Source organism: Drosophila nasuta, chromosome X (assembly GCF_023558535.2).
Source record: "Drosophila nasuta strain 15112-1781.00 chromosome X, ASM2355853v1, whole genome shotgun sequence".
Taxonomy (NCBI): domain Eukaryota; kingdom Metazoa; phylum Arthropoda; class Insecta; order Diptera; family Drosophilidae; genus Drosophila; species Drosophila nasuta.
In genome coordinates, this window is record NC_083459.1 from 25,304,388 (window position 1) to 25,331,152 (window position 26,765).

The 26,765-nt window shown below is 42.0% G+C and overlaps 3 protein-coding genes across 8 annotated transcripts; 2 read left to right on the forward strand and 1 right to left on the reverse strand.

The window, feature by feature from the left end:
- The first annotated feature begins 22 nt into the window (after positions 1-22).
- Positions 23-4,404, forward strand: LOC132795530 (protein SPT2 homolog). Of its 3 annotated transcripts, XM_060806299.1 has the most exons (5): positions 28-45; positions 132-235; positions 1,045-2,551; positions 3,310-3,522; positions 3,582-4,404. In XM_060806299.1, the coding sequence occupies exons 2-5, from the start codon at positions 173-175 to the stop codon at positions 3,656-3,658; spliced, it is 1,860 nt and encodes a 619-aa protein (XP_060662282.1). In that variant the 5' UTR covers positions 28-45; positions 132-172; the 3' UTR covers positions 3,659-4,404. The 3 variants fall into 3 exon arrangements, with proteins under 3 accessions (XP_060662280.1, XP_060662283.1, XP_060662282.1); XM_060806297.1 differs by having other exon boundaries at positions 23-235; XM_060806300.1 differs by having other exon boundaries at positions 23-235; positions 1,048-2,551; positions 3,582-4,403.
- Positions 4,405-5,193: 789 nt separating this feature from the next.
- Positions 5,194-8,318, reverse strand: LOC132795534 (scoloptoxin SSD14). Its single transcript, XM_060806306.1, has 3 exons — positions 8,084-8,318; positions 7,247-8,017; positions 5,194-6,197 (listed from the first exon to the last, which is right to left on the reverse strand). The coding sequence occupies exons 1-3, from the start codon at positions 8,086-8,088 to the stop codon at positions 5,243-5,245; spliced, it is 1,731 nt and encodes a 576-aa protein (XP_060662289.1). The 5' UTR covers positions 8,089-8,318; the 3' UTR covers positions 5,194-5,242.
- Positions 8,319-9,400: 1,082 nt separating this feature from the next.
- LOC132795516 (active breakpoint cluster region-related protein) lies at positions 9,401-26,702 on the forward strand. Of its 4 annotated transcripts, XM_060806272.1 has the most exons (14): positions 9,402-9,555; positions 10,268-10,846; positions 18,081-18,817; positions 19,588-20,203; positions 20,482-20,765; positions 20,836-20,992; positions 22,038-22,058; positions 23,137-23,235; positions 23,298-24,287; positions 24,351-24,734; positions 24,807-24,967; positions 25,034-25,173; positions 25,242-25,491; positions 25,557-26,702. In XM_060806272.1, the coding sequence occupies exons 2-14, from the start codon at positions 10,475-10,477 to the stop codon at positions 25,744-25,746; spliced, it is 4,401 nt and encodes a 1,466-aa protein (XP_060662255.1). In that variant the 5' UTR covers positions 9,402-9,555; positions 10,268-10,474; the 3' UTR covers positions 25,747-26,702. The 4 variants fall into 4 exon arrangements, with proteins under 4 accessions (XP_060662259.1, XP_060662255.1, XP_060662257.1 ...); XM_060806274.1 differs by lacking the exon at positions 22,038-22,058; XM_060806275.1 differs by lacking the exons at positions 9,402-9,555; positions 10,268-10,846 and adding an exon at positions 12,336-12,682.
- The last annotated feature ends 63 nt before the right edge of the window (positions 26,703-26,765 follow it).

Consider the following 26,765-nt stretch of genomic DNA (forward strand, 5'->3'; position numbering starts at 1 on the left):
AGCACATTGTAATAAGTAGTATTTTCTAGAGTTTTCAGCCAACGAGTACGTACGTCTCAGAGACAAAGAGAATAAAACGCATCGCAGCGATTTAAATATTTATCAACACCATATTAAATCAACAACTACAGTAATTGCAGTGTGTGTGTTAACTAACTAACGAGGACCCAGCATGGATTTCGGTGCCTTGTTGCATTACGCCAAGAAGAAAAATGATGCAGTCACCAAAATTGAGGTTTGTTGTGTGGGTTTTCTTCCCCCCATTTGGTGTTGTTGCTTTTATTGTTGCTGTTGTTGATGGCGAAAGAAACAACGACAAGATTTCAATGAAGTACGCGTATGTGTGTGTGCTGGACCAGGATGCCCCGAACAGCTGTTCGATAAAACAGGCTGTGCATGCTGTATGCTGCATGCTGCATTCCCCATATGGTTGCTGCCGTCCGGTGTGCGCTCGTCTCCCATTTCGTTATCGCTTGCGGATCGTCATCAAGTAGGTCATACAATGACCCCACGAATCGAACGAAAGCTGCAGGCGAGTGTGCTCGACACTTGGATACTCTTTGCTACGAATCCCATTTACTGTGACCAACGATCCACACTTGATGTGCAAGCATGCGGGCTGCTCTCGAGTGTGCTCGACTTTCCGATACTCGCTGCTGTAAAACTCATTTTTATGTTGATCATACGATTTAAATCGAATTCACAGAATATGAGCTATTGTAGATTAGGCGAGAAACCCCAAAAAAATTGATTACATATGTACATATGTAAAACACTTTCGCTTTCAATTTGATGGGGCGATTGTATGGAACTTTTTGAATACGTACAGTTTGTGATAATAAAACACATAAAATACCTGATGGGCTTCTTGCGGTTGCCAACTTCTGCCCGTGACGAATAGTTTTGTTTACTACTCAAATTAAACCCTAAAGGAAGAGCTACAAATTTTTAACTTGTCCTCTAACTTCATTATACATTTATATTTTAAATTTAACTAATATCTCTCTGCTTTCATCCGTCTGTCTTTCACTTTCTCGTTTCCAGCAGAATAAATACTATAGCACCAAGTATGCGCCGCCCAAGAAGGAGAGCAAGGAGAGCAAACAGCTGTCGAGCAACATACAGAAGTTCCTCAAGAAACGCGAGGCGGAGGAAAGCGAACGCAAGAAACAGGAGCGCGACAAGCTGAACAATTTGCTGGCAATGCGCGACGAGAAGTCCAAGAATAAGATACGCAAAATGCTCAAAGTGACCAAGTCGGCGAACAAATCGGTGCTTGAAGACTGTGATACCGCGGCTGGCGATGGCGAACAGCACGATGGCGATGATTATGGCTATGTGTCGAACGAGGCGAACGCCTTTTATCAGAAGTACATCGAGAAGGTGAAGGATGTGCAGGAGGACAAAGGATTTGCGCCCAGTAGGCCGCAATCGTTGCGGGATCTCTCCGGCACCAAGGAGCGCGTCAAGGCTGCCATCACCCGGGAGCGTGAGGAGGCCAAAACACACACGCGGCAGCGGCTACCCACAGGAGCGAGTTCGAAAAGCGAACCGAGTGTGGCGCGTAGTTATAGCACCTCGTCGAAGACGCTGTACAATCCCGAGGCGGAGCGTCGCGCCCAGGAGGAGGAGCAACGCAAGCAGGAGGAAAAGGAGCGCGAAAAGCGAAAGATGAAGCGACCAGCGCAACCACCGCCCATGGATTTCCAGGCGCTACTCCGTCTGGCCGAGAAGAAGCAACACGAACCCGTGGCAATGGCGGCGCCCGAAAAGAAAAAGGAGCCGGAGCGTTTGTTGTCGGCACGCGAGAAGCGCGAACAGGAGGAGCGACAGCGCTACAAGGAGCAGCGAGCGCAGCGTGATCGCATGCGAGAGCAGGGAACGTCAACAGCTGCTGGCAAGGAGCAGCGGAGCAATGGCAATGGGAATGGCACAGCTCAGGCGCCAGCTCGAATGGAGCCCAACGGTCGCATACCCAAGCTGAACAAATCGCCAGCCGTGGCCAGCGGCAAGGCGGCGGAGTCAGGGAGATCTGCGTCAAGCAGCGGCAGCGATGCCAAAGCGAAGCCCACAAGTGATAGCCTCAAGCGGCCAACGTCAAGTGCCCCAGGAAACAGCAGCAGCAGTAGCAGCAACAGTTTCAGCCTCAAAACAGCCACAAAATCCTCAAGCAGCAATGGCACCGCCAGCGGGAGTAGCAGCGCTTCGAAGCGTCCTCAAGGCAGCGCCAGCAGCAGCAACACAAAACCATCGTCAGCAACGACGTCTTCGTCAACGTCGTCGGCGGCGGCTTCATCATCATCATCCAAACCCGCTGCGAAAACGGAATCTCGCAATCCATACGCGGCCGCTGTCAAAGCGGGAGCGACTCGCGAATTTCCACCACGAGAACCGATCGCCAAGACGCGCGCCTTCCCGCCCAGCGATGTGCAGCGTTCGGCACCGCGTCGACCGCCTCCGCCTGGCGATGCACGTGGCGGTGGCGGTGGTGGTCGAGGTGGTTCATCGGCGCAGGCGTCGTCGCGAAGGCAGCCAGAGATGAGCAACAAAAGTGAGTGACGCAATGAACAGGAATGAATCCTAATCCGAATTAACCAATCCATCCAATCATCCATCCATCCATCTATCCAATGCATCACAACTAACTCAAATCGAACTGTTGCATGTAATTGAACAAACCAACCCATTTGTAAACAATTGAAAACCAGATTCATTCACCAATCAATATTACTAACACAAAAAACATAAAAATGTAATTAATAATACTAAAACAAATTCGTTTATTTAGAGAATTGATCTTATACTACTAACATGAAGATAGTTACAAAATTGAAATTCAATTAATGAATGAGTCATTAGTCAACATTATCTATAGAATAATGTTGCTAACAAAAGATAAGAGGACGAAAGTAAATTTATATGATTAACATAGTTAGCAAATAGAATTTAATTTTATTTAATTCATAATTTATTTTATACAAATGAATTACTTACTTAGTTGTCTTAAGTAGTTAATTCACTAAAAAGTATTTGAAATGTTTAAAGTTATAACAAGTTGAAACAACTAAAAAACAAAATTATTAGAATTCAAAATTAATCATTTACTAATTCGATAGCATAATTTAGATGCATGCGTATTAAGCTTAGTCAAATGACAATTATTCCAGTGTTAATTGTAATTAAATTAGTCAAGTTAAACAGGGAATAGTGTGTGATATATAATTGTCTAGCATTCTACTGACGTAACTCACAAATAATTTGTTCAAGTATGGAAACTAATTGCATTACGTTGCCTCTTGCCTCTTCTAGGACGCATTTATGATGATGAGGATGATTCGGAGTACGATTCGGAGCTGGATGACTTCATCGACGATGGCGACTGCGAGGAGGATATTTCATCGCACATCCGTGATATCTTTGGCTATGATAAGCGCAGATATCGCGACATGGACGACGATGACGATCAAATGGAATCGAGTTTCGCGCAAGTGCAACGCGAGGAACTCATCAGCAAGAAACTAGGTAAGTCACATTGTTGTCATTACTTTTATTAATTCTAATTTATCAATTTATACCTTCAGGCTTACAAGAGGACTTGGAAGATATGCGCATGGAAGCGCTGCATAAAAAGAATAAAATGGCCAAAAAGCGCAAGTAGTAATTGGATAAAAACTGCAACAGCTCGTAGAACTTTCCACATAGTGCATAATTTGCTCAACTGTTAGTTTTCACCTCAACACACATGCAAAAGGAGATGCCTTTGATTTTGGACTCGACTCGATATCGCTTGATAAACCACACACTGAATTTAGAAAGTTTCAAACAAAATTCTCTCGTTCATTTCATTGGCAATTTGTTAAATGATTTGGTTTAGTTTTTGTTTTTTTTTTTTCAATTAATGCAAATTATATTCATGTATAGCTTAATATATATATATATATATCTGCGCATATATATTTAAATCAACTAAATTCAAGCCATTCGAATTGATTGCAAGTTTACAACAATCATTAGAATGCCTCTAAATATAATATATATATATTTATATATTCCTCCCCCCGTAGAAATTGTTCCCCTATACAGAACTGTAACAGGTGAAAGAAGCTACCAGAAAAGCCAGCACAGTCAAACAAAAAAAAAATAATACTACATTAATCTAGTACTATTTATATGTTAAGCATTAAATTCAAATTTGAACAGATTGTAAGTCTTTATTTATACGCAAAACACAAGATGTGAATCACATTTACTATTTACATGTTACAAAAGTCTCTCGTCTACCGTAAGTTGTTTTGTATTTACTATAAATGTTAAATGTGTGTACCAAAGCGGCTTTTACTATTATCATTTTCGATTTTTTAATTGTGTTTTGTCCATTTTCTGTTCTTTTATTATTATTATTATATTGTTTGTTCTGTGTATGCTCCACTTGTCATCAAATTATTTATGTGTTTAATCTAAATAGTTTACTGATTGTATTTAAAACTTTTGTGTTTCCATATTTCATTCATATTCATTTAATTTATGGCATCATCTCATTCTATTTTATTCTAGCCATCACACATTTCTAACACGGTTCATTTTTCAACTTATTTTATCATTTTATGGTATGTACTCTTATTTATTGAATTATAACTCAAGATCTATACAATTATCTGGAGTATTTCGGGTCACAAACTAAATAAGAATTTATTATTTGTTAAGTTCATTTTGTTGTACGATGGAAAAATTATATTAATTAGATCTAATACAATCGCTATGATCGCAAGCATTTCTCTTATCATGCTTAAGAAAGAGATAGAAATTAGGAGGGAGACAGAAAGCAAGATCAATGGACGCTATTTCTATTTGAGTCTTAGCAAACATTAAAACTTGTAAGCAGACATTCACATTTTCCCTTATCTAGCATTCGGTAATCTATAAATGTCTCAAATTTTGAAGTTAGGCAAATGCTTTACACCACATTAGAAGTCACCTTGAATACACACTTAATATATATGTAAATAGACTGGAACAAAGTGCATTATTTTAGACTCGACTGTAGCTTTCTTATTTGTTGTGACCTAAAATATGGAAAAATGAAAAATCCGAGATTTTTGCATGAAATTGTTTTGTTATTTCTTTAGTATATTAAAAATGTATATTTTAATTTATTGTAAGTAGTTGATGAGCTGAGATGGGGATGGACAGAGAGTGAGAGTGAGAGTGAGAGAGGGAGGAAGAAGTGAGTAGATGATGCGAGTTAAACATAATCCAAGCTGGGACCAACTAGGACAGCGCTGCCCTCGCGTCGATAGTCGCAGATGGGATCGGGAACGTTCTCCTTGCTGCCAATGGCCGTGAGGGCCGAGTACGCTCTGTGTCCACTCAATGGACTGAGCTTGTGACCAATCCCCTCCAGATGATCAGCCGTACGTCGCGGCACCGATGGCTCCAATTCGACGTGCATCGGCACCAGCTGATGATGCAGTCGACCCGAGTTAACCGCATTGTAGACGGACTCCTTGAGCACAAAGTACCGGAGTATGGCCTGTGCCACCGAGGTGGTGATCTTTGGGCCGCCAGCGCCGCCAACAACCAGCTGGACATTGCCCTGTTTGTCGAGCACAATGCTGGGACACGCGGAAGACATGGGACGCTTGCCGGGCTTAATGTAATTCGCAGGACTATCGGGAATGCCAAAGGCATTCACACTTCCCGGCTTTGAGAAGTCATTCATCTGGTCGTTGAGTATGAATCCGGTTTGCCGCGATCGCAGCCGAGCACCGAGATCCCCGTTAATCGTGCTGGTCACCGAGATGGCATCGCCATTGGGCGCCAGCACCGAAATATGCGCAGTGCCATGATCCTCGACACTGCTAAAATTGGCGCCATAATAATGTATATCCTCAAACGTCACATCGTCCCGGATCAGTGCACGAATCTTGTCAGCGAATCTCGGATCGATCAGCTTCCGATAGTGCGGACGCACCGAGGGCTCAAAGTGCAAATCGCCCAGATTGCTGCGTTGGCCATAGGCGTGCTTGAAGCTCTCCACGAGGCGATGCCAATACGTTTCGATCGGCATGTCCTTCGAGTGCAATTTGTCCATCACATTCACGATGAAGATCAACAGTGCTCCGCTGGTGGGCAGCGGTGTTGTGTACAAGTCGTAGCCGTGTCCAAAGCTGCTGCGCAGCGGTTCCTCCCAGCGCACACTAAAAGAGAGAGACAAAGAGAAGATAGAGCTTGATTACTACAAACTCAATCATTTAATTGGCCAAATATCTATTAATTAAAATTAGGAAAAGTGCTTGCAGAGATAAGCTGACAGGCTAGAAAAGGTAAACAACCGGGCTATATTTTATGATTATCATAATGAGTAAACAAAAATGCAACATAATGTACTTAACTGACTCACTGACTGCTGTGGCAGTTATCCTAAACAACTTTAAATAAGTTCATTTCAAGATCACTTTTGTGCCAGCTATTTTAAACATACAATCAATATATATATAAATTTGTATAAATTTGTGTGTGGCACTTATTATTAAAGTGCAATTATGTATTAGTGCAGTTAAGCACACTACAGCTTTCATTAGTCAGCAAAAGCTTAACGAGCTATATTTCATGTTGATTATATTGAGTAAACAAAACTGATTTAACTGTTTTGGCAGTTATCCTAAACAACTTTACTTTAATGACACTTTGTCGCACAAATTTGTGTGTGGCTCTTATCTTTGATGTTACTACACTTTTCATTAGTCAGCAAATTAAGCTAAGCTGCTCAATCAGCACTGATTTGCAAATACTAATATTCCCACTAAATTTAATGCCAAATATTGTTCGCTTTACTAACAACTCGCTTAACTGCCACTTAATGAAAAAAACTGCAACTGAAGCAATAGAATTCTTAACTGTTTTCTACGTTTTTGTCATGTTTTCGTTCAGTGAAAGTTAAACAAGAAATATATGCTGCTAAGCATAGCCTGCAAATTGAATTCGTTTCATCAAAAACTCGCTTAACCGCCACTAAGTGACATTAACTGAGGCAATAATTTTGTGACTTATTTCTGCGTTTTTCTTCGTCATGTTTTCTTTCGGTGACAGTTAAACAAAAAATCAGCGTACTCGGCTACCAAAAGCAATGTGGCCGCTAAGCGAGATAATCTCTTCGTTGGTTCCCACTCATATAAACATTACTATCACCGAAACTATCAGCGCTACCTTGACTATTTTTGGCATAAAAACTTCACATTCGACTCACTTGTAGCTCTGCAGATCCTGCTCGGTTATGATGCCGCCCATCTCCTGGATATCCTCGACCAACATACGTCCCACACGTCCACCTCGGTAGAGCACCTCAGCTCCCTCCGTGGCAATAATCTCTAGAGTGTCCGCTAGCACATGCCGATACATGACCTCGCCCACTCTGTAGACGCGCTCTGTGGCGGGATTGATGAAGATCTCGGACATGGAGAGCTCCCGCCGGATGTGCTCCTCATTGTTGGCCAGCACGCCGGCCAAATAAAGCGAGACGGTGATGCCGTTGCGACACAGCTCGATGGTCGGCTCAAAAAGTGCACGCCAGGGCAATTTGCCGAGTCGCACGTGTAGCTTCCAATAGCCAAAGATCTCGCTGGGCACAGCACAGGACAAAGCGCCCGTCACATGATCATCCTTGGTTAGATTCACAAACATGTCTTGTGTTGCTGCCGCCGGCGCCGTTTCCCGTGCAATCAGTGTCTCTATCTGGCCAGTTGCCTTGTTGTAAATGGTGGCCACGAAGCCACCGCCAACTCCCAAGCTATGTGGCAACATAACGCCCTCGCAGAGCATTGTGGCAATTGCGGCATCGGCCGCTGAGCCTCCCACATCGAGCATTTGGCCACCGATCTCAGCACAGCCAACGCCATTGGAAGCAACGGCGCCAATGCGGCCATCTACCTCGTTGCCAAGGCCAAAGATTAGGCCCAAGACAAGGCAGCCAATGGCCACGATTAAAAGTATCCAAATGACGGCATATTCCGTGAGCTTGCTAAACGTAAAAAGAGGACTTGGGTTAAAGATTTGGGGAGAATTCGCTTAGTTTAGAAATACTTACGACATGCTTGAACGTTTTTCGCTTAAATTAAGTGTTTGCTTGGCTTGGGCTTGGCACGTCTGTCACTTGAAATCGATGTGAAGACACTGAAAGTGTCGTATTTGCCTTTATATTCCATATCCGGTTATCGCTTGGATAAGACTGATAAGACGTCTGACTGTCTCTATGATAAAACTGGACTTGATAGTGGACAATCTGTCTCATCTGCTTCTTTAGCTACCTGAGAATGATGACGTCCTTTGTTCGCTGATTTAACTTGGCTTAAAGTGAGCAACGATACCAAAGAAACGAACCGACAAAACAATTTTATTTACTACATATTTTATTCTTAATCAATTACTGCCCAAGTATATTTCTATATTTATGCATATCTATTTATCTTATCGGCGGACTAGATAAGTTAAGGCCGCAAATGTTAATACCTTTTACTAGCAATCTTAATCACTTCTGCGTATATTTATGTCTGTAAATTTATTAATTTGTTTTCGTTGCTCATTTGACTAAGAAACTGGTTTTTTTTTTCAATTGCGCTTTCTAGAAATTTCTTGCTCCACGAAATGTTTCAGACTCATTAACAGAGCATATTTTAATTTATTGCTTATAATGTTTGAGATCAAAATGATTGTACTTTCTTATAAGTTTAAGCCGTAGGTGCATTTGAATTTGGCGGCTCTTCAACTGCACAGATCCAAAATTAGGAAGACCGTTTTTTTACAAATACGTTTCGCAAGTGACTGTCGATCAATTGCTATCGATTTTTTTATTCGATAAAATGTGATATATTCGCACGTCAAAAAACTGTATTGATTAATTATTCTCATTTATTTAATAGACCTAGCAAATATGTAATTTAAGGACAAATCAATGAAATATTTAATGTATTGCGATCGTCGATATTTTCTGAGTGTTGGAAAAGACATTCTGCAAATCCAGTAAGCGTCGCGGGTAGTTATCAATACAATACACTAAAAATTACCATTTAATGTCTCATATACATTAAGCTTAAACTCAAAATTCTTATTTGGATTTTTAAACATACTATTTTTATTATTATATTAAAAAAGTTGCTCCATCAATTTGGTTAAACTTTCAGTCAAAAATGTGTAAGAGATAAGACGCTCACTTTTCGAAAATTGCCCCACATTTTACACAGTGTAACCAAGCTAACAATGTGGAAGTGACATCTTTTTGGTATATTTCGCGACTTTTAATAGTATATTTTGAAATGCCACTCGCGGTCACCCTATTTGTACCTAACACAAATGCATACATATGCAAATGTCTTCTCATCTGCTTGCGTTCGTTGTATGTGTTTGTCGTCGTCGGTTATATGTGTGTGCGAAGTGATTTTTTTTTTGGTACGCGAAGCGAAATCTAATTGGAATTAAATAATGCACAGTGAAATGGCAAACGAAACGAAATAAATATAAAACGGCGCGTCGGTCGGGCCTCCCAAAAAGGATCTGCATATTGTAAGTGCGCTTTAAGTGGTATAGGCCATCTATGATGTTCAATGGGCGCAGCCAGCAGCCACAACAACAACAGGAGCGGCACTGCATGTGTGTGTGTGAACAAAATGAATGCGTCTGCGCCTCTTTTTAAAATCCATAGTTGTTGCTGTGCTACTGCTGCTGCTGGCCGAAGATGCACAACAACTTTTTGGCCTTGGCTAAGAGTACAAAAAAAAAACAGAACTAAAAAAGTAAAACCAAAAAAAAGGCAGCGAGCATCTTTTGTCGCAGTTGCACTTATGCAGGCCTACGAATGTGCATATGTGTATAGTGTTATAGTGTGTGTGTATGCGAATGAGAAAGGGCAGCAACAACAATTACAACGGCTACACAGCAACCACAACTACAACAAAAACAACAACTACAGGCGTATACAGCAAGTGCAGCAGCAGCAGCAGCAAAGCAAAAGAACAAAACAGAAACACAAAATTGAAACTGAACCCCTTTCAAAAGTCGTGATGCTGCTGCTGCAGTCGCTACTGTTGTTGTTCTTGCTCGTCTACTTCTTGTTGTTGTTGATGATTTGTTGTGCTGCTGTTCTCTTCTTATTGTTGTTGTTGTCGATCCAGGATGCAGAGAGAGAGACCGAATGCTCTCCTGCAGACACACGCACTCACACACACACACACTCTCACACTTACACAAATGCACGTTCACATATTCACCTTTGCAGGCGGACCAGGGCTACGCAACGCTTACATAAAAGCTAAGCCCAAGGCAAAGCTTTCGCTCTCCAATCAAGCCCAACTAACTCAAGCACCCAATTGCACAAAGGGTTAAGGAAAAATCAAAGGAAAAGGAAAAAGGGAAGGCAGGCAGCAGGGAGGCAGGTGGAGTTGCAGCTGCTGCTGTTCGCTTGTTCGCTGTTTTGTAGTTTGCAATGAGCGTGTTCAATGACTTTCAACGTTTGTGGATGCAACGCTTTCCACAAAGCTCACTCTCCGATGCCTGGGAGCAAGATGTGCGCGCCAGTCTCGAACGACACAAGATCAAAATTGCCGAATTGAGCAAAGAACTCGAACAGGAAACACTGTATGTGGAGTATTTGGAGCGTTTGCTATCGGATGTGGAAAAGTATCGTGAATCTGGCGGTGATCCCACAACACTCTTTGAGGCAGCTACCAATCCAGGCGCAGCAGATGCAGCCAATGCACCCAGTGGGAGCAGCAACAATGTTACAGCTGCTACTGCTGCAAATGGCGCAACTTGCAGCGCAACTGGAAGTGCAAACGCGGGCGTTGACAAAGACTTTGTAAGTGCAATTGTATTCCTTACTTATTATTATTGTTATTGCTATTGCTTTTGTTATTATTGTTGCTTGATTATCTGCAGTCATTGTTGTGCTCTGATCTTGCAAGAGTGAGAGTTTTGTGATTGCGTTAACCGTTAGCTATTACCAGGCGCACAGCATTTCACATTTTGTAGGCAGCCAATCCCTTTCGCTCCCTCTTTCCATTGGTTGCCCCGTTGTTTTGTTATCAATGCTTATCAGTGCGGTTGAAGCGACAAACTTGTTCAGCCAGCTGAGCGCTGAAAATGCCCTGTAACTAAATGAAATTATTTGAGAATGGTTTAACGAACCGGTTCGAAATATGACTTGGTGCTTAACTCTTCTCAGTTTAACAGATTTAACTGGAATTTTAATATATTTGGTGGATTTTATTTTCCTTTTTAATAGACATATTTAATACCGGTAATAATAATTTAATTGAACGTTTTAAGTTTCTTGAATATGGCTATATCCCTTTAATTTTTCATATACTTTTAAACTTCACTGTCATTCTCAACATTTTGCGAAATGGTTCGAGTTAACTGAACCGGTTTATAAGTTTGTGCTTTATGCAACGCAGCCGGAACGGTTCGAGTAGTTTTCAAGCATTTGAATTGCAGCTGATTGCGTGCCCTTGCAGCTGATGACGCTCTTCTTGAACCACCCCCCCCACCCCCCACTCACCTCCCTCCCACACTTAAACGTACACCGTAAGAGCGCGCTCTTCCTCCATTATTCGTCTGTCCATTCGTTTGTGCGTTCGTCTGTTCTCCCACTTCGATATCTTTAATTTTGCCCGTTATCTACGCACACACACACACACACTGTCTATGCATGCCTATCTGCATGTGTGTGTGTGTGTGTGTGTGTTTGTGCTTTTCTTTCGGTTTTGCGCGTCGTCGACTCCGACTGTGACTGCGACTGCGACTCTCTCAGCTCCCGCAGCCGCATCGTCGACGTCGCCGCCGCCGTCGTCGTCGTCGTCGCCATTGTCGCGAGTCGCCGTGTTTCAGCAGTCAGCAGTGTTCGCTCTATAACAACGGGACCCCGAAAAATAAGTACAAAAAGTAACGTTACCCGGTCAATGTTGAATGTGCCAGGTGCCCACCAGTCCCCACCCCTTTCTTCTCTTCCCTCCCCACCTAGCTGTTGTCCACGCGTCGTCTGCTCCGCGTTGACCGCGCGCGCGCTCTGCCTTGAACCGGCAGTGCAACAACAACAACAACAACAACAACAGCAACAACAAAGAATTGCATTTCATAATAAATAAATGAATGCAAAATAAATAAATTACGTAAAAAGAAAAATAATAACAATAATATTAACGACATCGGCTAAATTGCGTATTGTGTTTTTTTTTATCTGTTTGTGTGCCAGTGTTTTATATTTGATTTTGTTTAATAACTTCAATATTTTCTTTTTTTTTTTTGGGCGTGTGTGACTTTAACTTGTGCTTTTCAAATTCGGTTGACTCAAATTTCGTGGTCAACGTCAGCGTTGCAGTCGCAGTCGCAGTCGACGTCGCAGCTAACGTTGCTGTTTTGCTTTTTGCCTTAACTACTTAGTTGTTGTTCTTGCAAACGCTGGGCGGAGCTCGGCTATCAATAGCTTCGTGTTTGTGTCCGTGTCGTGCTCGTGTCGTGCTCGTGTTCGCGTTCGTGTTCGGCTCGTTTCGTTTCGGCAATTGCAGTTACTAACAACAACACAAACATCTGACTGCTTGTGTGAATTAAAGAAGAACAACAAATAAAGTGGCGCTGCTGCTGCTTAAGGAGCATGTCTTCCTTCAAGGAGAAATTCAAATTATGGACCAGAGGGGTGCGTAATCAGCAGACACAATGAATAAGCGAGTGTGTTTGTACGTGTGTGTGTGTGTGTGTGTGTGCAGCATTTATTGTATATTTATCACAAGTTGAAATCAATAAACTTATCGCAAGTACGCGCACACACACACACACACACATCGAGTCGAAGCGAGTCATAAAAAATGGTGTGCGGCTAGTCTATAGGACTTAAGCAACAACAACAACAGCAGTCCAAAGAAAAGAGCTAAGCAGCAACACGTTAAGAGAATGCGTCAAGCTCAACACACGCACACACACATACACAAATGCAAATATCTACACACATACATATGCATGCAATGCCCTTCTTTCGCAGTCCTCTTTAGACGACGACAAAATCCAAATCTCTGTGCCATTCTCTCTCTCTCTCTCGCTCACAGTTGATAAGCAGCTGGTGTCGCTATCAGCAAAGACAGCAAAGGCGAGAGAGAGAGAGAGAGAGAGCAAGGGAGAGCGTAAGTGTATGTGGAGAGAGAGAGAGCGGGTGAAGAAGTTAGTGTGGGAGGGGGAGGGGGAGGCACTTCATATAGCCTACTCATAATACGTTTGTACTTTATAGACTGCAGCTTGTTTTTGGCCAATTGAAATATGATTAGAAGCGTTTCTGATTAGACGAGTTTCCATTTTGTACCGGGAGCTGAGAGCTGGGGAAATAATCCCACTACCAAATTAGTCGATAGTAATGCTAAAAAAAAAAACCAGCTTGCAAAGATAAACTCAAGTTGTATACCCTTGAAAATATGCGCCAAAAGGTCGATTTTCCGTAGAGATTCATCGCATTTTCTTCTTTGCTTTCGATAGAAAAATCAACAATTTAAAAGCCTTTGTTCTTTTGCATTGTCGCTTATCTTTATATTCTGCAAATTTCATAATGTTCGCATAATAAACTCGAAAGTTTTTCAAGCAACCTTTTGAGAGCAATGATTAGACCTGAAAGTGTTAAACAGCTGACAGATAAATTATCTCATATGAAACTTGGCGCAAACGGAAGAGAACTGAATGAATGGAGCTAGACATGTCTTAGTGATGAGTATTCCTTTTAAAATAAATGGTTTAATTACCTATATACAGCGCGCATTAAAGTTGATAAGTTTCGTCTGCCACTTTGCAAAGTATTTCGGTAATTCAACTGATTTTTGTGTTGTGATTAAACAGAATCGAATAAAGCACTTCATCAACCCCTACTTTAGTCTCTTCTTTTCTGTATTATTTAAATGTGTAAAATCAATGCCAAGAAACTTCATGCAAACTTTTCTTAGGGTTCGGTATTTCTATTTAAAGCTGTAGTTAGTTAACATTCGAATACATTTAGTTAAAAATAATTCCGATTTCTCAATGATAAATAATAACATGTTTATGTTATGTTATAAACGCCACCTGTGCATCAGCTATTATTTTTGTTGTGTTGTTAACAATTGGGAAATGTCATAAAATATAATTATTTTGAAATGTCATGCTAGTATAGAATGTTCCAAAGCTTTCAGCACGCCGCCTTTTCTTCTTTATCAGTCAACAGCTGACTGTTTCATCTGCTCTTCGAACTTCGATAAAAAATATTCAACTAGATAATGAGTGCAGTAGTTGAAAAAATTTCAATTAACACGCCCTTTTTATATGCTAGAAGAACTTTGTTTTGAAAAAACGAAATGTATTACTATACATATATGTATATTTATACCCGCTACCCATAGGGTAGAAGGGTATTATAACTTTGTGCCGGCAGGAAATGTATGTAACAGGTAGAAGGAGGCATCTCCGACCCTATAAAGTATATATATTCTTGATCAGCGTCAACAGCCGAGACGATATAGCCATGTCCGTCTGTGTGTCTGTCCGTCTGTCCGTGTGAAACACTGGATCTCAGAGACTATAAGAGATAGAGCTATAATTTTTTTCGACAGCATTTGTTATGTTTGCACGCAGATCAAGTTTGTTTCAAATTTATGCCACGCCCACTTCCGCCCCCGCAAATCAAAAAATCGAATAACAAGCGTAATTTTAAAGCTAGAGTTGCGAATTTTGGTATATACAATAAATACTATAGTAGTTATGATTCCTGAAAATTTTACGATCAGACAAAAATTGTGGAAGTTATTAAAGAAATACTTTTGTATGGGCAAAAACGCCTACTTACTAGGGGTCTTAGTTGCTTTGTCTGACAATCTGGTATATTGTGCCATTTATGGTATATTTTGAATGGTGTACTATATCGATATACCAAACCATTTGGTATATTTTTAGTATTTTGTAGTATTTTCGGTATATTTTGAAAATAATACCGCAATATTTTGCCTTTATTAAAAATGGCTAGCGGGTATCTCACAGTCGAGTACACTCGACTGTAGCTTTCTTACTTGTTTTCTGTGACTTTGCGTTACTGTAGCTTCCCTTATTCTATAGCTAAGCATAACTTTTTTAATCTTTAATCTTGTGTTTTATTTATGCATCTCTAATTGCTTAGTTTCAATTCACTTTCGTTAAGTTTCGTCAAGTTGCAGAAGTGATCATTCCTTTGGTAACATTTTAAGAATCTTTAACATGTTAAAGAATTGTTAATGTTAACATTTTGGCTGTTAACGTGAAATGATTTTGCTGCTGCTGCGCTGCTTCTTTTTGGCACTTTTCTTAGCGCATTTCACACTTAACAACAACAAACAAACAAACAACAAAAATTGATGCTTTAAGTTGCCGTTTCAGTTTTGTTGTTGTTGTTGTTTTAGTTGTTATTGCTCATGATTCACATTCACACCAGCTTGTTGTCGACTACATGAGTTTGCAAGTATTTATATATGGGTGTGTGTGTTGTGTTGCGTGTGCGAGTATTGGGTGTGTGTGTGTGTGTGTGTGTGTTGATTGAAAATATGCTAAATAATTGTATCGACATGGCGCACACGAATATGCGAGCAAAAATCCGCAGTGAGAGAAGGGAGAAGTGAGAAGTGAGCAGCGACTGCATGACTTGCGTGGCGGCCAAAAAGCTGAAGCTGAAGCTGAGCTCAGCTCAGTTCAGTTCATTTTGACGATAAAACAAAACTCGTTAAATGTGTGAGTGTGCATATGTGTGAGTGTGAGTGTGAGTGTGAATATTTCTAATGTAGCTCTAACTGTCTGGCTAAGTGCGTGTGTTTGTCAGTCTCCATCTGTGCCTGTGTGTGTGTATGTGTGTGAGTGAGTGGGCGCGTGTCTGTCTCTGCCTGTATGTATGTGTGTGTGTTCGACCTTCGCCGTCAACTTTTATTGCACGCTTTCTTCTTCGCTTCGCTTGGACACACACAAGCACAGAGCTCCACACAGAGTCGTCACACGCACACACACATGTGCAACTGTTGCCGGCTGCTGTTGAGCTCGTGCTCACCACCACCCCCACCCCCACCCCAACACTCACTCGCATATTCGAGTACAACAACAATAAAAGTAAAATAAATGCGGGAAAAAAACACGAATTTTGTTGCCAATTTTCTTTATTTATTTCGCTTGCACACAAAAAATCAAACAAAACACATTAAAAAGTTGCTCTCTTTTAGTTGATTTTTTTTTTTCTGTATAGTTTTCACTTTTTTGTAGCCAAAAACAATTTGGCCAAAAAGAAATATGCCCCAGCACACGCACACGCCAAGTTTGGCTTATTTGTCAGTCAGTCAAGACTCGGTTTTTTTTTCGGGCTTTTGCTTTTTTTTCGCTCGCTGTTGTTGTTGTTGTTGTTGTTGCTGTTAAGTGTAAGCTCGCAACGTGTTAGAGAAATGCGTTACGTGCCTAGCATGAGCAAATGACCTCTAGATGGAGCCAGTTGCCACAGTTAGTGGAATGGCGGATAGGGGGAGTGTCTGGGCTGCTTTCAATTGGCAGTGCAGTGCTCGAAGGATCTTTGAACTGTAGATGGCGCTGCTCGGCATGCTCAGCCTGTTGACCTTTTTGCAATTCATTCAATTAGTTGTTGTTGCGTATACGCCCCGAGTCTCGCAAGTCTTTGTCGTCGACACAAACCTTGATTGAATGCTGAACTCATTGCTCCATTTCCACGAAGCAACACACACACACAGACACACAGATTATTTATTATGCCATTCGAGTTCAAACTATAAACGAATCAAGCGTCTGAATGTCTGAAATGTTGTGGGTGTAAATGAATACACCCTTGTTCCCTTTTTTATCTGAGGCAATCTGGTATTGCTAAAGAAACGAAAAACGGTTTCAACTTTTACGCTACACACTGCACGTGAACACACGTAAAGAAAACAGCCATAACTCTGCGGAGTCGCAACAATAAACAATGCCCTGCATTGACTTTAATTTGCGATAATAAATTAATAAATTTAAAAACGAAACAACTATTTAAACTTTACTAATTGTTTGAATTCCTTATTTATCGCCGCATACATTCCGAAAGTCCAAAGCTATTCAAGAGATACATTTCTCGATACTTCTCGCAAGTTTGTCTTGCCCACTTTTATCACACGTTTACAGCTCGCATTTCTCATATTATTCTGCCACTTTAATCATTACGCTTAGCCTCGGCTTCGGCTTCGGCTTCGGCTTTCTTGACTTCACTTCTTCAATTAATCTGCCTTAAGCCACATCTGCTTCACGCTGACTAAGTTTAGCTGCGGCCAAGCCAGCGAGCACATCTGTTCTTTATGTCAATTATGAACTCGTAATTCCCCCCATTAACAGCTAGCTCACTGCTCGACAGCAATCCGGGAGTTACCATATACTGGGAAATCAACAGCACGTGCGTTGAAGACCAAAGTAAAAACAGAGAAATACCTTCAATGAAAACATTTACATTCATTTCATGAATATATTAAGCTATTACGCTTATTAGTTTAGAAAAGAGAAAAAGATATCTTAACAAAGAGTTGAGTTTAGAAATGTTCGGAATATTTCAGTTGTTTGTTTAGCAACCAGAACAGTAGATATAACATTGAATCAAAGTAAGCAAAAGAATGGAATCACATGGAATTGTTCTGGTTACATTAAAGATTTTATAATTGAGCAATTCCAATTGGTAACAGTCTTGTTAAGACTCTTATCTAGAAAGATTTTCTTGGTAATTTTGTGGAATCTTAAGAGGTGTAAAATTCATGAGAAAAGATGAAAAGATTTGATATGAATTTGGTTAATCAAAATGATTCGTCATTTAAGTGCATAATCTATATACAAAAAGATATTTCCTTTTATACGTCTTTTATTTGTTACGCTAACTTTTAGCAGCTCAATAGACCTTCTTTAATTGTGCACGTAAATGATTTGAAAGTACTGAAAGTTGATTGCATATTTTGCTTAACTGTAATTGCAATTTGTATTCACTATTCACACACGTGTTTATTCACAATTCGCTTTTGTTTTTGTCTTTGTCTTTTGTCTGGTTGCAGAAATCTAGTTTGAATCTACGCGAGGCATCAACTGCGTCATCGGGCGGCAAGGACAAGGACAGGCTGTCCTTGAGCACCGACAACAAATACACACAGAACACACAGAACGATGGAGGCGGAGGTGGCAGCGGTGGTGGATTGAGCTCTGCCCCGCCGACGGGAAAGCGCAGCATGACGGAGCACAGCTTCGAGCGTGAGGATAAAAAAGACAGCGGCAACGAGAAGGACGCAAATGGAGCGCTACAGCAGTGCATCACTGAGCTGGCTGCCTCCATTGGCACCGGTGCCCACAAGGCCAACGAACAAAGGACAACAGCACCGAATGATAACAAGCAGGAGGCAGGAGTTGCAACTGCGAGTGGAAGTGGAAGCGGAAGTGGAAGTGGGGGCGGAGATGCTGACAAGGAACAGTCGCAGTCGCAGTCGAAGCCGCTGCGCAAGTCGACATCACACTTTGTCACCGTCATCGAGGTCAAGGAGGCCAAAGACAAAGACATCGATGATGCTGCAGCATCGACAACGACATCGACGACGACGACGACGGTCAATGACACATCATCATCATCGTCAGCAGCGAATTCGTCGTCGTCAACATCGACGCCACCATCGACATTCGCCCGACATTATCCCGAGCAGCGCAACAAGGCTGTAGAGGCGACGGCGCCACCATTGTCTCCATCGTTGGCCATGTCCACATCCGTCTCAGCGTCCGAGGCCAAAAAGAAAATGCCACCCAGGTAAGCAGAGTGCCACTAAGCCACTAAAGAGCAACATTAGTTGCGAAGGGAGGGGAAAAGCAGTGCAAAGACTGACAAATATAACCAGAAGAGGTTAATAATATAGTATTTGTGCCTAGGCGTCTAAAACAAAAATATAGTTTAGTTAGAGTCTAGAGGATTATTAGTTTAAAATTTGGTAGGTCTTGCTCTTATAGTTTTGGAGATTAAGCTACGTTTACACACGGACAGACAGACAGACGGAATAAACTATACTTAATTGATGGAAATGCACATTACAATTATTATCCTTTGTTTTGTTCTTCTATTTCAAGCTGAGTTTAATACTACTTTATTAATGTTCTTCCTCTGTCTGTTGTTCTTTCTATTGTCTGACTATCTGTTCCACCTGTTTAACTGTGAGGGAGAACCCCTTGTGCTAAGAACCCTTATGCTCCGTCTGTCTGTCTGTCCTTCTATACAAATGCCTAGTATTCAGAGACTACGTTAGATTTATTCTTCATCTGTGTCTGTCTGTCTTTGTTTTCAAATAACTGAGTCTGTATTTTTGTCTGTCCTATATAAATACCAATAACTTAGGGACTAATCTATCCGTTGGTGTGTCGGGTGTTTCTATTGATAAGTACCTAAAATATTATTCGACTGTTTGTTCGCCTTCCCCCGTCTGTCCTTTTGTAATTGCCTATAACTCAAGGATAACACTCGATAGTCTTTGCTTATTACAATCACTGCCAACTGCTAATCGTGATCTTCTGTTGCGTCTCCCTCAGACCACCGCCAAAGAACGTGCGACGCGTCGAGCCGCCCACCATTCCCAGCCAGCAACAGCATCAGTTGTCATCGTCGCCGAAGCGCGAGACTCCGTATGTGGGCAGCACGATGCCACTGCCTCCACTGGGGGCGAACAGTTCGGGCGAGAGTCCGGGCAGTTCGCTGGAGCGCAACATTAAGCCATCGGACATATTGCGGCAAAAGTCATCGGAAAGTCTGGAGTCGAAGTATACGGCCAATCGCAAGACAACGCCCGAGCTGAGCAAGCTGGCCAACACACCCGAGCTAATGGAGGAGCTTGGCCGCAAAATGGTGGGCAAAACCGATAGCTTGGAGCACGCAAAGCGCAGCGATGCGTTGAGCACAACGAATGGCGGCAGCCTGGGACGCACTGCATCCACACCGGGGCGGGCGCTGACGCCACTCGCGGGGCGTGGCAACAACATTGTGGGCGCCTCGCCAACGGGCAGTCTCAGCAAGACGGCCAAACTGGCGGCCGTCGACAGCAGCTCAACGAGCAGTCTGGAGAAGAAGTCGCGTGCCTCACTGCAGGCCAGCGATGCGGAGACGGCAAGGAGCAAGGAATCGCTTGCCTCGCAAGGCATATCGGAGGTGGTGAGTGCACGGCTAGAGACGTTAACTATCGATAGCTTTCAGTTACTGTGCTACCTATCGATAGTTTCAGTTACTAGCATGACTATCGATGGAGTGCAGTTTCTCTGCTAACTATTGATAGTTGAGTTACTAGATATCGATAGTTGCTAGCAACGGCAACTTACTATCGATAGCTTGCAGTTACTATCGATAGTTGGCATTAGATACGAATCGAATCGATCGATGCAGTCGTTAGCAATTATTTTCCTATTCCACATCTAATCATATTCCTCTTGCAGATCAAGAGCTACGAGTCGGTGTCATCGTTGAGCTCGGACAGCGCCAAAGCGGCGAACGCACAGCAGGCGGACAACGAGCCGTATTATGACAGCGTTCCGCTTGATAATGGCGATGGCGAGTATGTGTTTATCAAGCCCGGACGCACTGGCTCCTCCTCCAGTCGCGACGATCTGTCGACGCCGGGCAGCACGCTGCCGATGGCACAGCTGAGCAGTCAGGCGAGCGTGACGGATCCCGAATCTCCCGGCCGTACCTCCAACTATGTCAACATTGACTACTTTATGTAACTATCTAATTGATTATTATGTAACTGAATACGTTTACTAAGTTCTTTGCATCTCTTTCGCTTGCAGTCAGAGCAACGAGACGCGCTCAAGCTCGCTGGACAGCGATGGCGAGTTCGAAGGGCCGCCCATCTTGCGGACCATCTCGCATGACGAGCAACAGACGACGATGACGACGACGTCATCATCATCATCCACATCACAGACGCCAGGCGCATTACGCAAGGTGCGTTGTGACTTTTGTGATTCAAATTCTGTCATTCAGCTGTTTTGTTTTTATGGCTTTGATTTGTTTAGACTGCTGCTGCTACTGCTGCTGTTGTATTAACCCCCTAACAAAGTTGATTGCTATTGAATCACACGTATTGTGCTTTTGTGCAAACAACTAACAGACTAATTGCTGCAGTTGCAACGATTCAACTCGTATCGATTAATGACTCAGCGCACTCGCCTCTAATTGCCACACACAATTTCACCAATTCTTTGCGCAAATTGTTTCGTTTGCTATTTTCTGACTGCAGCTCTCAGCTTCAGCTTCAGCTCAAGCGAAAGCAACTGTTTCAACAACAGTTCTTCAAAGCTGTGCGCAATGCTTTCTTCCTCTTCTTCTTCTTCATTGTGGCCTGCGCCGCGCAGTTCATTTATCTTTGACTTGCTAAACGCGAACAAGGAAACAGTTCAGACTGCGAATGAGGTATGCAATCGTCTTTACTTCAACTGCGATTTGAATATTCTCTGTGAAAATCCATTTCACATATTCAAACGATTACAAACTAAGCTCAATTTGATATTGTATCAATATATTTAAACAATTTTATTGGCCCATTAACCCATTCAATATTAATTTCAATTAAACTAACATTCGCATTCCATAAGTTGCCCTAAAATTGTATGCAAATTGCCTCATTAATTGGCAACTAGAAACGTTGTTAAGCGTATTCGATAATAACTATTGATGTGTAATGCACTGCGCTTGCATTAAACGAGTTGTGAGTGGCAATATTGTTAACGCTTTTTGAATCCATAATTACGGGATTAATTCATATATCGCCTAAGAGAAAAAAGAGCTGATCTCTCTTGAAATTATAATATAATAATCGATTGAGAACACTTTTTTTTTAAATAATATTTAATGCTAACTAATATCTGATAATATTTACTAACCAACGATTTTATTCTCTTAATATTTTCCACAACTTCTCTTTTTTGTTCTTTGTTTTATTTTATTTTACTCGTTTTATTTTGTTCTTTTTTTTACTTTCTCTCAACAGAACTTAGTGTCAGCGATACTTGTGAGTACCGAACACTTGTCCAAGCCTAGACTCAGCTCTATTTTAGTTTGTTCTCGTTATTTCTTACTGTTATTGTTATTGTGTTGTTGTCATTGTTGTCCTCGCATATGATTGTGCCTATATATATAGTATTGTATATAGTCCTGTATATTCAATGCTTATGTACATACTCTACGTACTTGTGTAAATTTATTTACTATATACATATTTGTTTAGCTTTTATCTGAATGCGCGCTTCTTCTTCAATGTTAAATGTTCAATGCGATTTTGGTTCACACTTTTCCGTTGCCTTCTTTATTGTGTTCTCCCAAAATTATTATTGTTATCACACACACAAACATAGCTACATATTCATTCACCATTCACACACACACACTTGCATTCAATCCTTGCACTATGCAAATTCTCAAAAAACGATTTCAATAAGATTTTAATGAGTTGTAGCATTTGCAATGAATAATAGTAAAAACTGAACTTCAGATTGTAGTAAATAATAGCGAGCAAATTAAATCAAAGTCGAATCAATTTAAATATTCAAGATAATTTCTATTCTATTTCGAAAATAAAATTTAGTTAAATATCAAAGCTCTAATTAACATCTGACTTAAATATAATAGTTCTCTTGAAGAAGAATATTTATAATAAATATTTCAATTTAGACTTATTAAACTTAATTTAGTGTAGAATATTAGATTATTATTTGTACTTTTATTTTTTTTAGAAAGTTTATTACTGCATAGTGTGTATGTTGCCCTCTCGCTCTGTCATCATCTATCCGACTCTCTTGTTCCCGTGTACATATCTCGTTCACTTCCTCCCAGATACTACAACACATATTATATATATAAATATCTATATGTATCACACTATATTATATACTTTATGTTACATTTGTCTACCTTTGTGATGTGCTCCATTTTCTTTGGCTTTTGTTGACATGTTGCAAGCGGTGCAAGGGTTGTAGATAACATGCGCTCTTCCCTGCAAGCATCTGTAGATTACACGAAATATATTATTTATCCTTATGTATAGACATTTTAAAATATATCAATCTAATGCTTAAAATTGTTCCCTGCAGCTGTCTGGCAATGCTCGTGGTGCCAAAATACGTTCCATACTGAGCTCCATCATCCACAGCGAAACGATCTACGTGGAATGTCTGAACAAGATGATACAGGTGAGTAAAAGATCAGATCAATTCAAATACTCTATAACTAATGCAAACTAATTTTTCGACAGTACAAGCGAGCGATACACGCGACGCTGGGCACATCGCAGCCTGTGATCAAGGAGGAGGAGGAGAATACGATCTTCTTTAAAATCGATGAATTGCACGAGGTGCACACCGCATTCCTCGGCGATCTAAAGACAATTGTCGCCCACGAGGGCGGCGATGTGTTGATCGGAGAACCGTTTAAGCGTTTGGCGGATATGTTTGACTTGTATAGCGCATTTCTGCATAACTATGGCCAGGCCATTGATACGGTGAAGAAGTGCAGCGCGAACAATCCGCAGTTCAAGAAGATTGTCTCAACGATTGTGGTCAATCTGCAGACGGAACAATCGCTGACGCTGGAGGATCTGTTGCACAAACCGGTGGCAAGAGTGCAAATCAATGCGCTGGTCTTCAACGATCTGCTGCGCGAGACACCGGCCAATCATCCCGATCATCAGCCGCTGAAGCAGGCACAAAAGAACATACAGATCTTTCTCAATCAATTCAATGTGGTTAATCAACGTCTGCCAACGGAATCGAATCGCAATCTGCGTCGCATGGTCCGCAACTCGTTCATTGTCGAGCTCGTCGATGGCCATCGCAAACTGCGGCATTTGTTCCTCTTCAACGATGTGATTGCATGCGCCAAGTATAAGGCACTGGGGCGTGATCGCATCGATTATGAGCTCAAATGGTTTATACCGCTCAAGGATGTCAATGTCTACGAGGAGTCGGACATGAGTGCCGACCTCAAGGAATCTAGTCCCGCGAACATTTCGCAAGTGAAGCGCAATCTGCGCTCGGTGCGCGATCAACTAATACTCGAGTCGAATGGCGTGCGCACCGGCGATAAGTATCGACGCAAGCTGGCGGATCTGGAGTCACAGCTAGTGCTGGCCACGCCCAATTTGGTGCTGCGACTGGGCAACAAGGCGAACAACAAGACCATGACCTTCTTCCTCAGCTCGGACTTTGAGCGCACGCAGTGGATGGACTCGATAATGTCGCTCAAGGTGTGTGTATGAAAATATAAGGATTCGATTTCAGAGACTTTAACATTCCTTTAACTCTTTCAGCAAAAGTGCAATCTGCCTGGCGCCAACACGATCAACTCGCTGGAGGTGACCGCTTTCATTGTGGCCATGCAGAAGGGCATGAAGACTGAAATGGGCTCGTATCTGATGCGCAATACAAACGACGAGAGCCTGCTCGTTGGCGATCTGCACATGGCCATTCAGGGACTGCAGGGATTGGAGCAAGCGGCTGACTTGTACATCTGCATTGAGGTCGACTCGTATGGCCATTATTTCCGCAAGGCCACCACCAAGATGATCTGCCGCAGCCAGTGTCCGCTGTGGAACGAGAGTTTTATGCTCGAGCTCGAGGGCAGTCAGAATGTGCGTGTCTTGCTCTACGAGGCGAAGGAGCGACCGCTGCTGCGCGCCAAGCACATACTCAAGGTAAGCGAGAGTCTTAGAATCTGAGAATCTGTTCAAGCTGTTGTTAACAATTGCATTTCAATTGCATTGCAGCTGAGTCGCAGCTGGTTGACGGAGACGACACAGACGCGCAGCATCAAGCTGAGCGAGACGCTCGAGCTGAGCGCCAGCTTCCGCTTTGTGCCCGGCGAACTTTGTCGCGCCACCACAAAGCCTGGTGCGCTCTTTGGTGCCAAAATGAGTCAAGTATTAAAGTAAGTAAGCCTTGAAGTAGCTGGTGAAGAGTGCTTCTTATTACTCACTCTCTTTCTCTTGGACAGGCGCGAAAAACGCGACATTCCGTTCATCATCAGTGCCTGCATACGGGAAGTAGAACGACGTGGCATGCTCGAGGTGGGCTGCTATCGCGTCAGCGGCTCTGCCTCCGATCTGGCCAAGCTCAAGAAGGCCTTCGAGTCGGGTAAGGGTTGAAAAACAAGTTGAAAGTGCAGCCAACCAATAACTAATCTCTTGTCCCCCCAAATACAGATGCCTATGAGGCGGAGCAGCTGCTGCGCGAAGTCGATATACATTCGGTGACGGGCATACTGAAGACATTCTTGCGCGAACTGCCCGAGGCACTCTTTTCGGATCAGTTATATCCGCGCTTCTTCGAAACATTCAGTGCATTCAGCAACAACAACGAAGCCACACGCATCAACGAGCTGCTCAAGGTGTACGAGGAGCTGCCGCAAGCCAACAAATCCTCCATCAATCTGATACTCGATCATCTAATCAGGTAAGTGAACTGAATTATCGATGCCAATTGCTTTGCTACATTATTCCTTCATTCATTGTTCGTAGGGTGCACGAAAAGGAGGCGGACAACAAGATGTCGCTGCACAATCTGGCAATGGTCTTTGGTCCCACATTGCTGAGACCAGGACAGACGCAGGTGAAGCAAAAGGATCCGCTAGCAGCGAGCACCGTGGATGCCATGGCACAGGCGGGCATACTCTACTGCTTCCTGCAGGCGCGCATCAGAAAGGATTAAGAAGGCAGACATTGAGGCGGAGTCCGCGTCTTTGACTTTACTCTGCCGCACACACACAGAAGAAATATTTACATATGCATAAAACTCTATGGCCTATGCTTCAAACGCTCACACATCCCGCCCCCCGGTCCAAAACTCACACACACACACACAGATGATTTGTTGGTCAATCGAGTCGATAAGCAAAAGTGAACAAAAGTGCTCAAAATCGAGCCCCAAATCAATGAATCGATCGACACAAACACACACACATGATGTACATGCGTAGAAGAGTGTCCAACACTATTTGCTGCTAATCCCGGTTCTAGTGTCCTGTGCGAGGACACTAGACATCTTCCCCAAACTCCCCCAATGGCTTTTAGCTGCTTTTGCTCGTATATTCTTAGAAGACAAACAAAACAAATTGCAGGAGAAGAACAACTACTATATGCTTTATCGATATACAACAAAAAAAGGAACATATATACAATAATATATATATATACATATACATAGGCGCAGCACAAGCTCCCCGGCCCCTGGCCCCGCCCCCATCCTGCTTATTGCAACAATTGCATAATTAATACGATGGATAAGAATGAGAATCAGAATGAAATTGAGAATGTGAGAGAGATAATGGCAAATATTTTCAATATTACGAGTACACACAATATACATATACATACTATATCTATATTCTATATATATATATATATACATAAATATATATATTTAACTACTACTTAGTATACTATACATATTACTAAACACACAAACAAACAAAACAAAAAAGGAAATGCAAAGTCTATAGTTTGCGGCAAGAGAATATTGATGATAATGGTGTAATAATGATCACGGTAATGATGATATATGTATGTGTATGCTTAAAAGATTCTGTTTTTTTTTTCGTCTTGTTTTGTATTAATTACTTAGGTTTTATATAAACAGAAACGTAAAATAAAGTAAAATATATTCTATTTAGAAATGCTGACTTTAATAACTCGGAAATGTATGCTAAGAATTAATGTTGTTGTTATTCG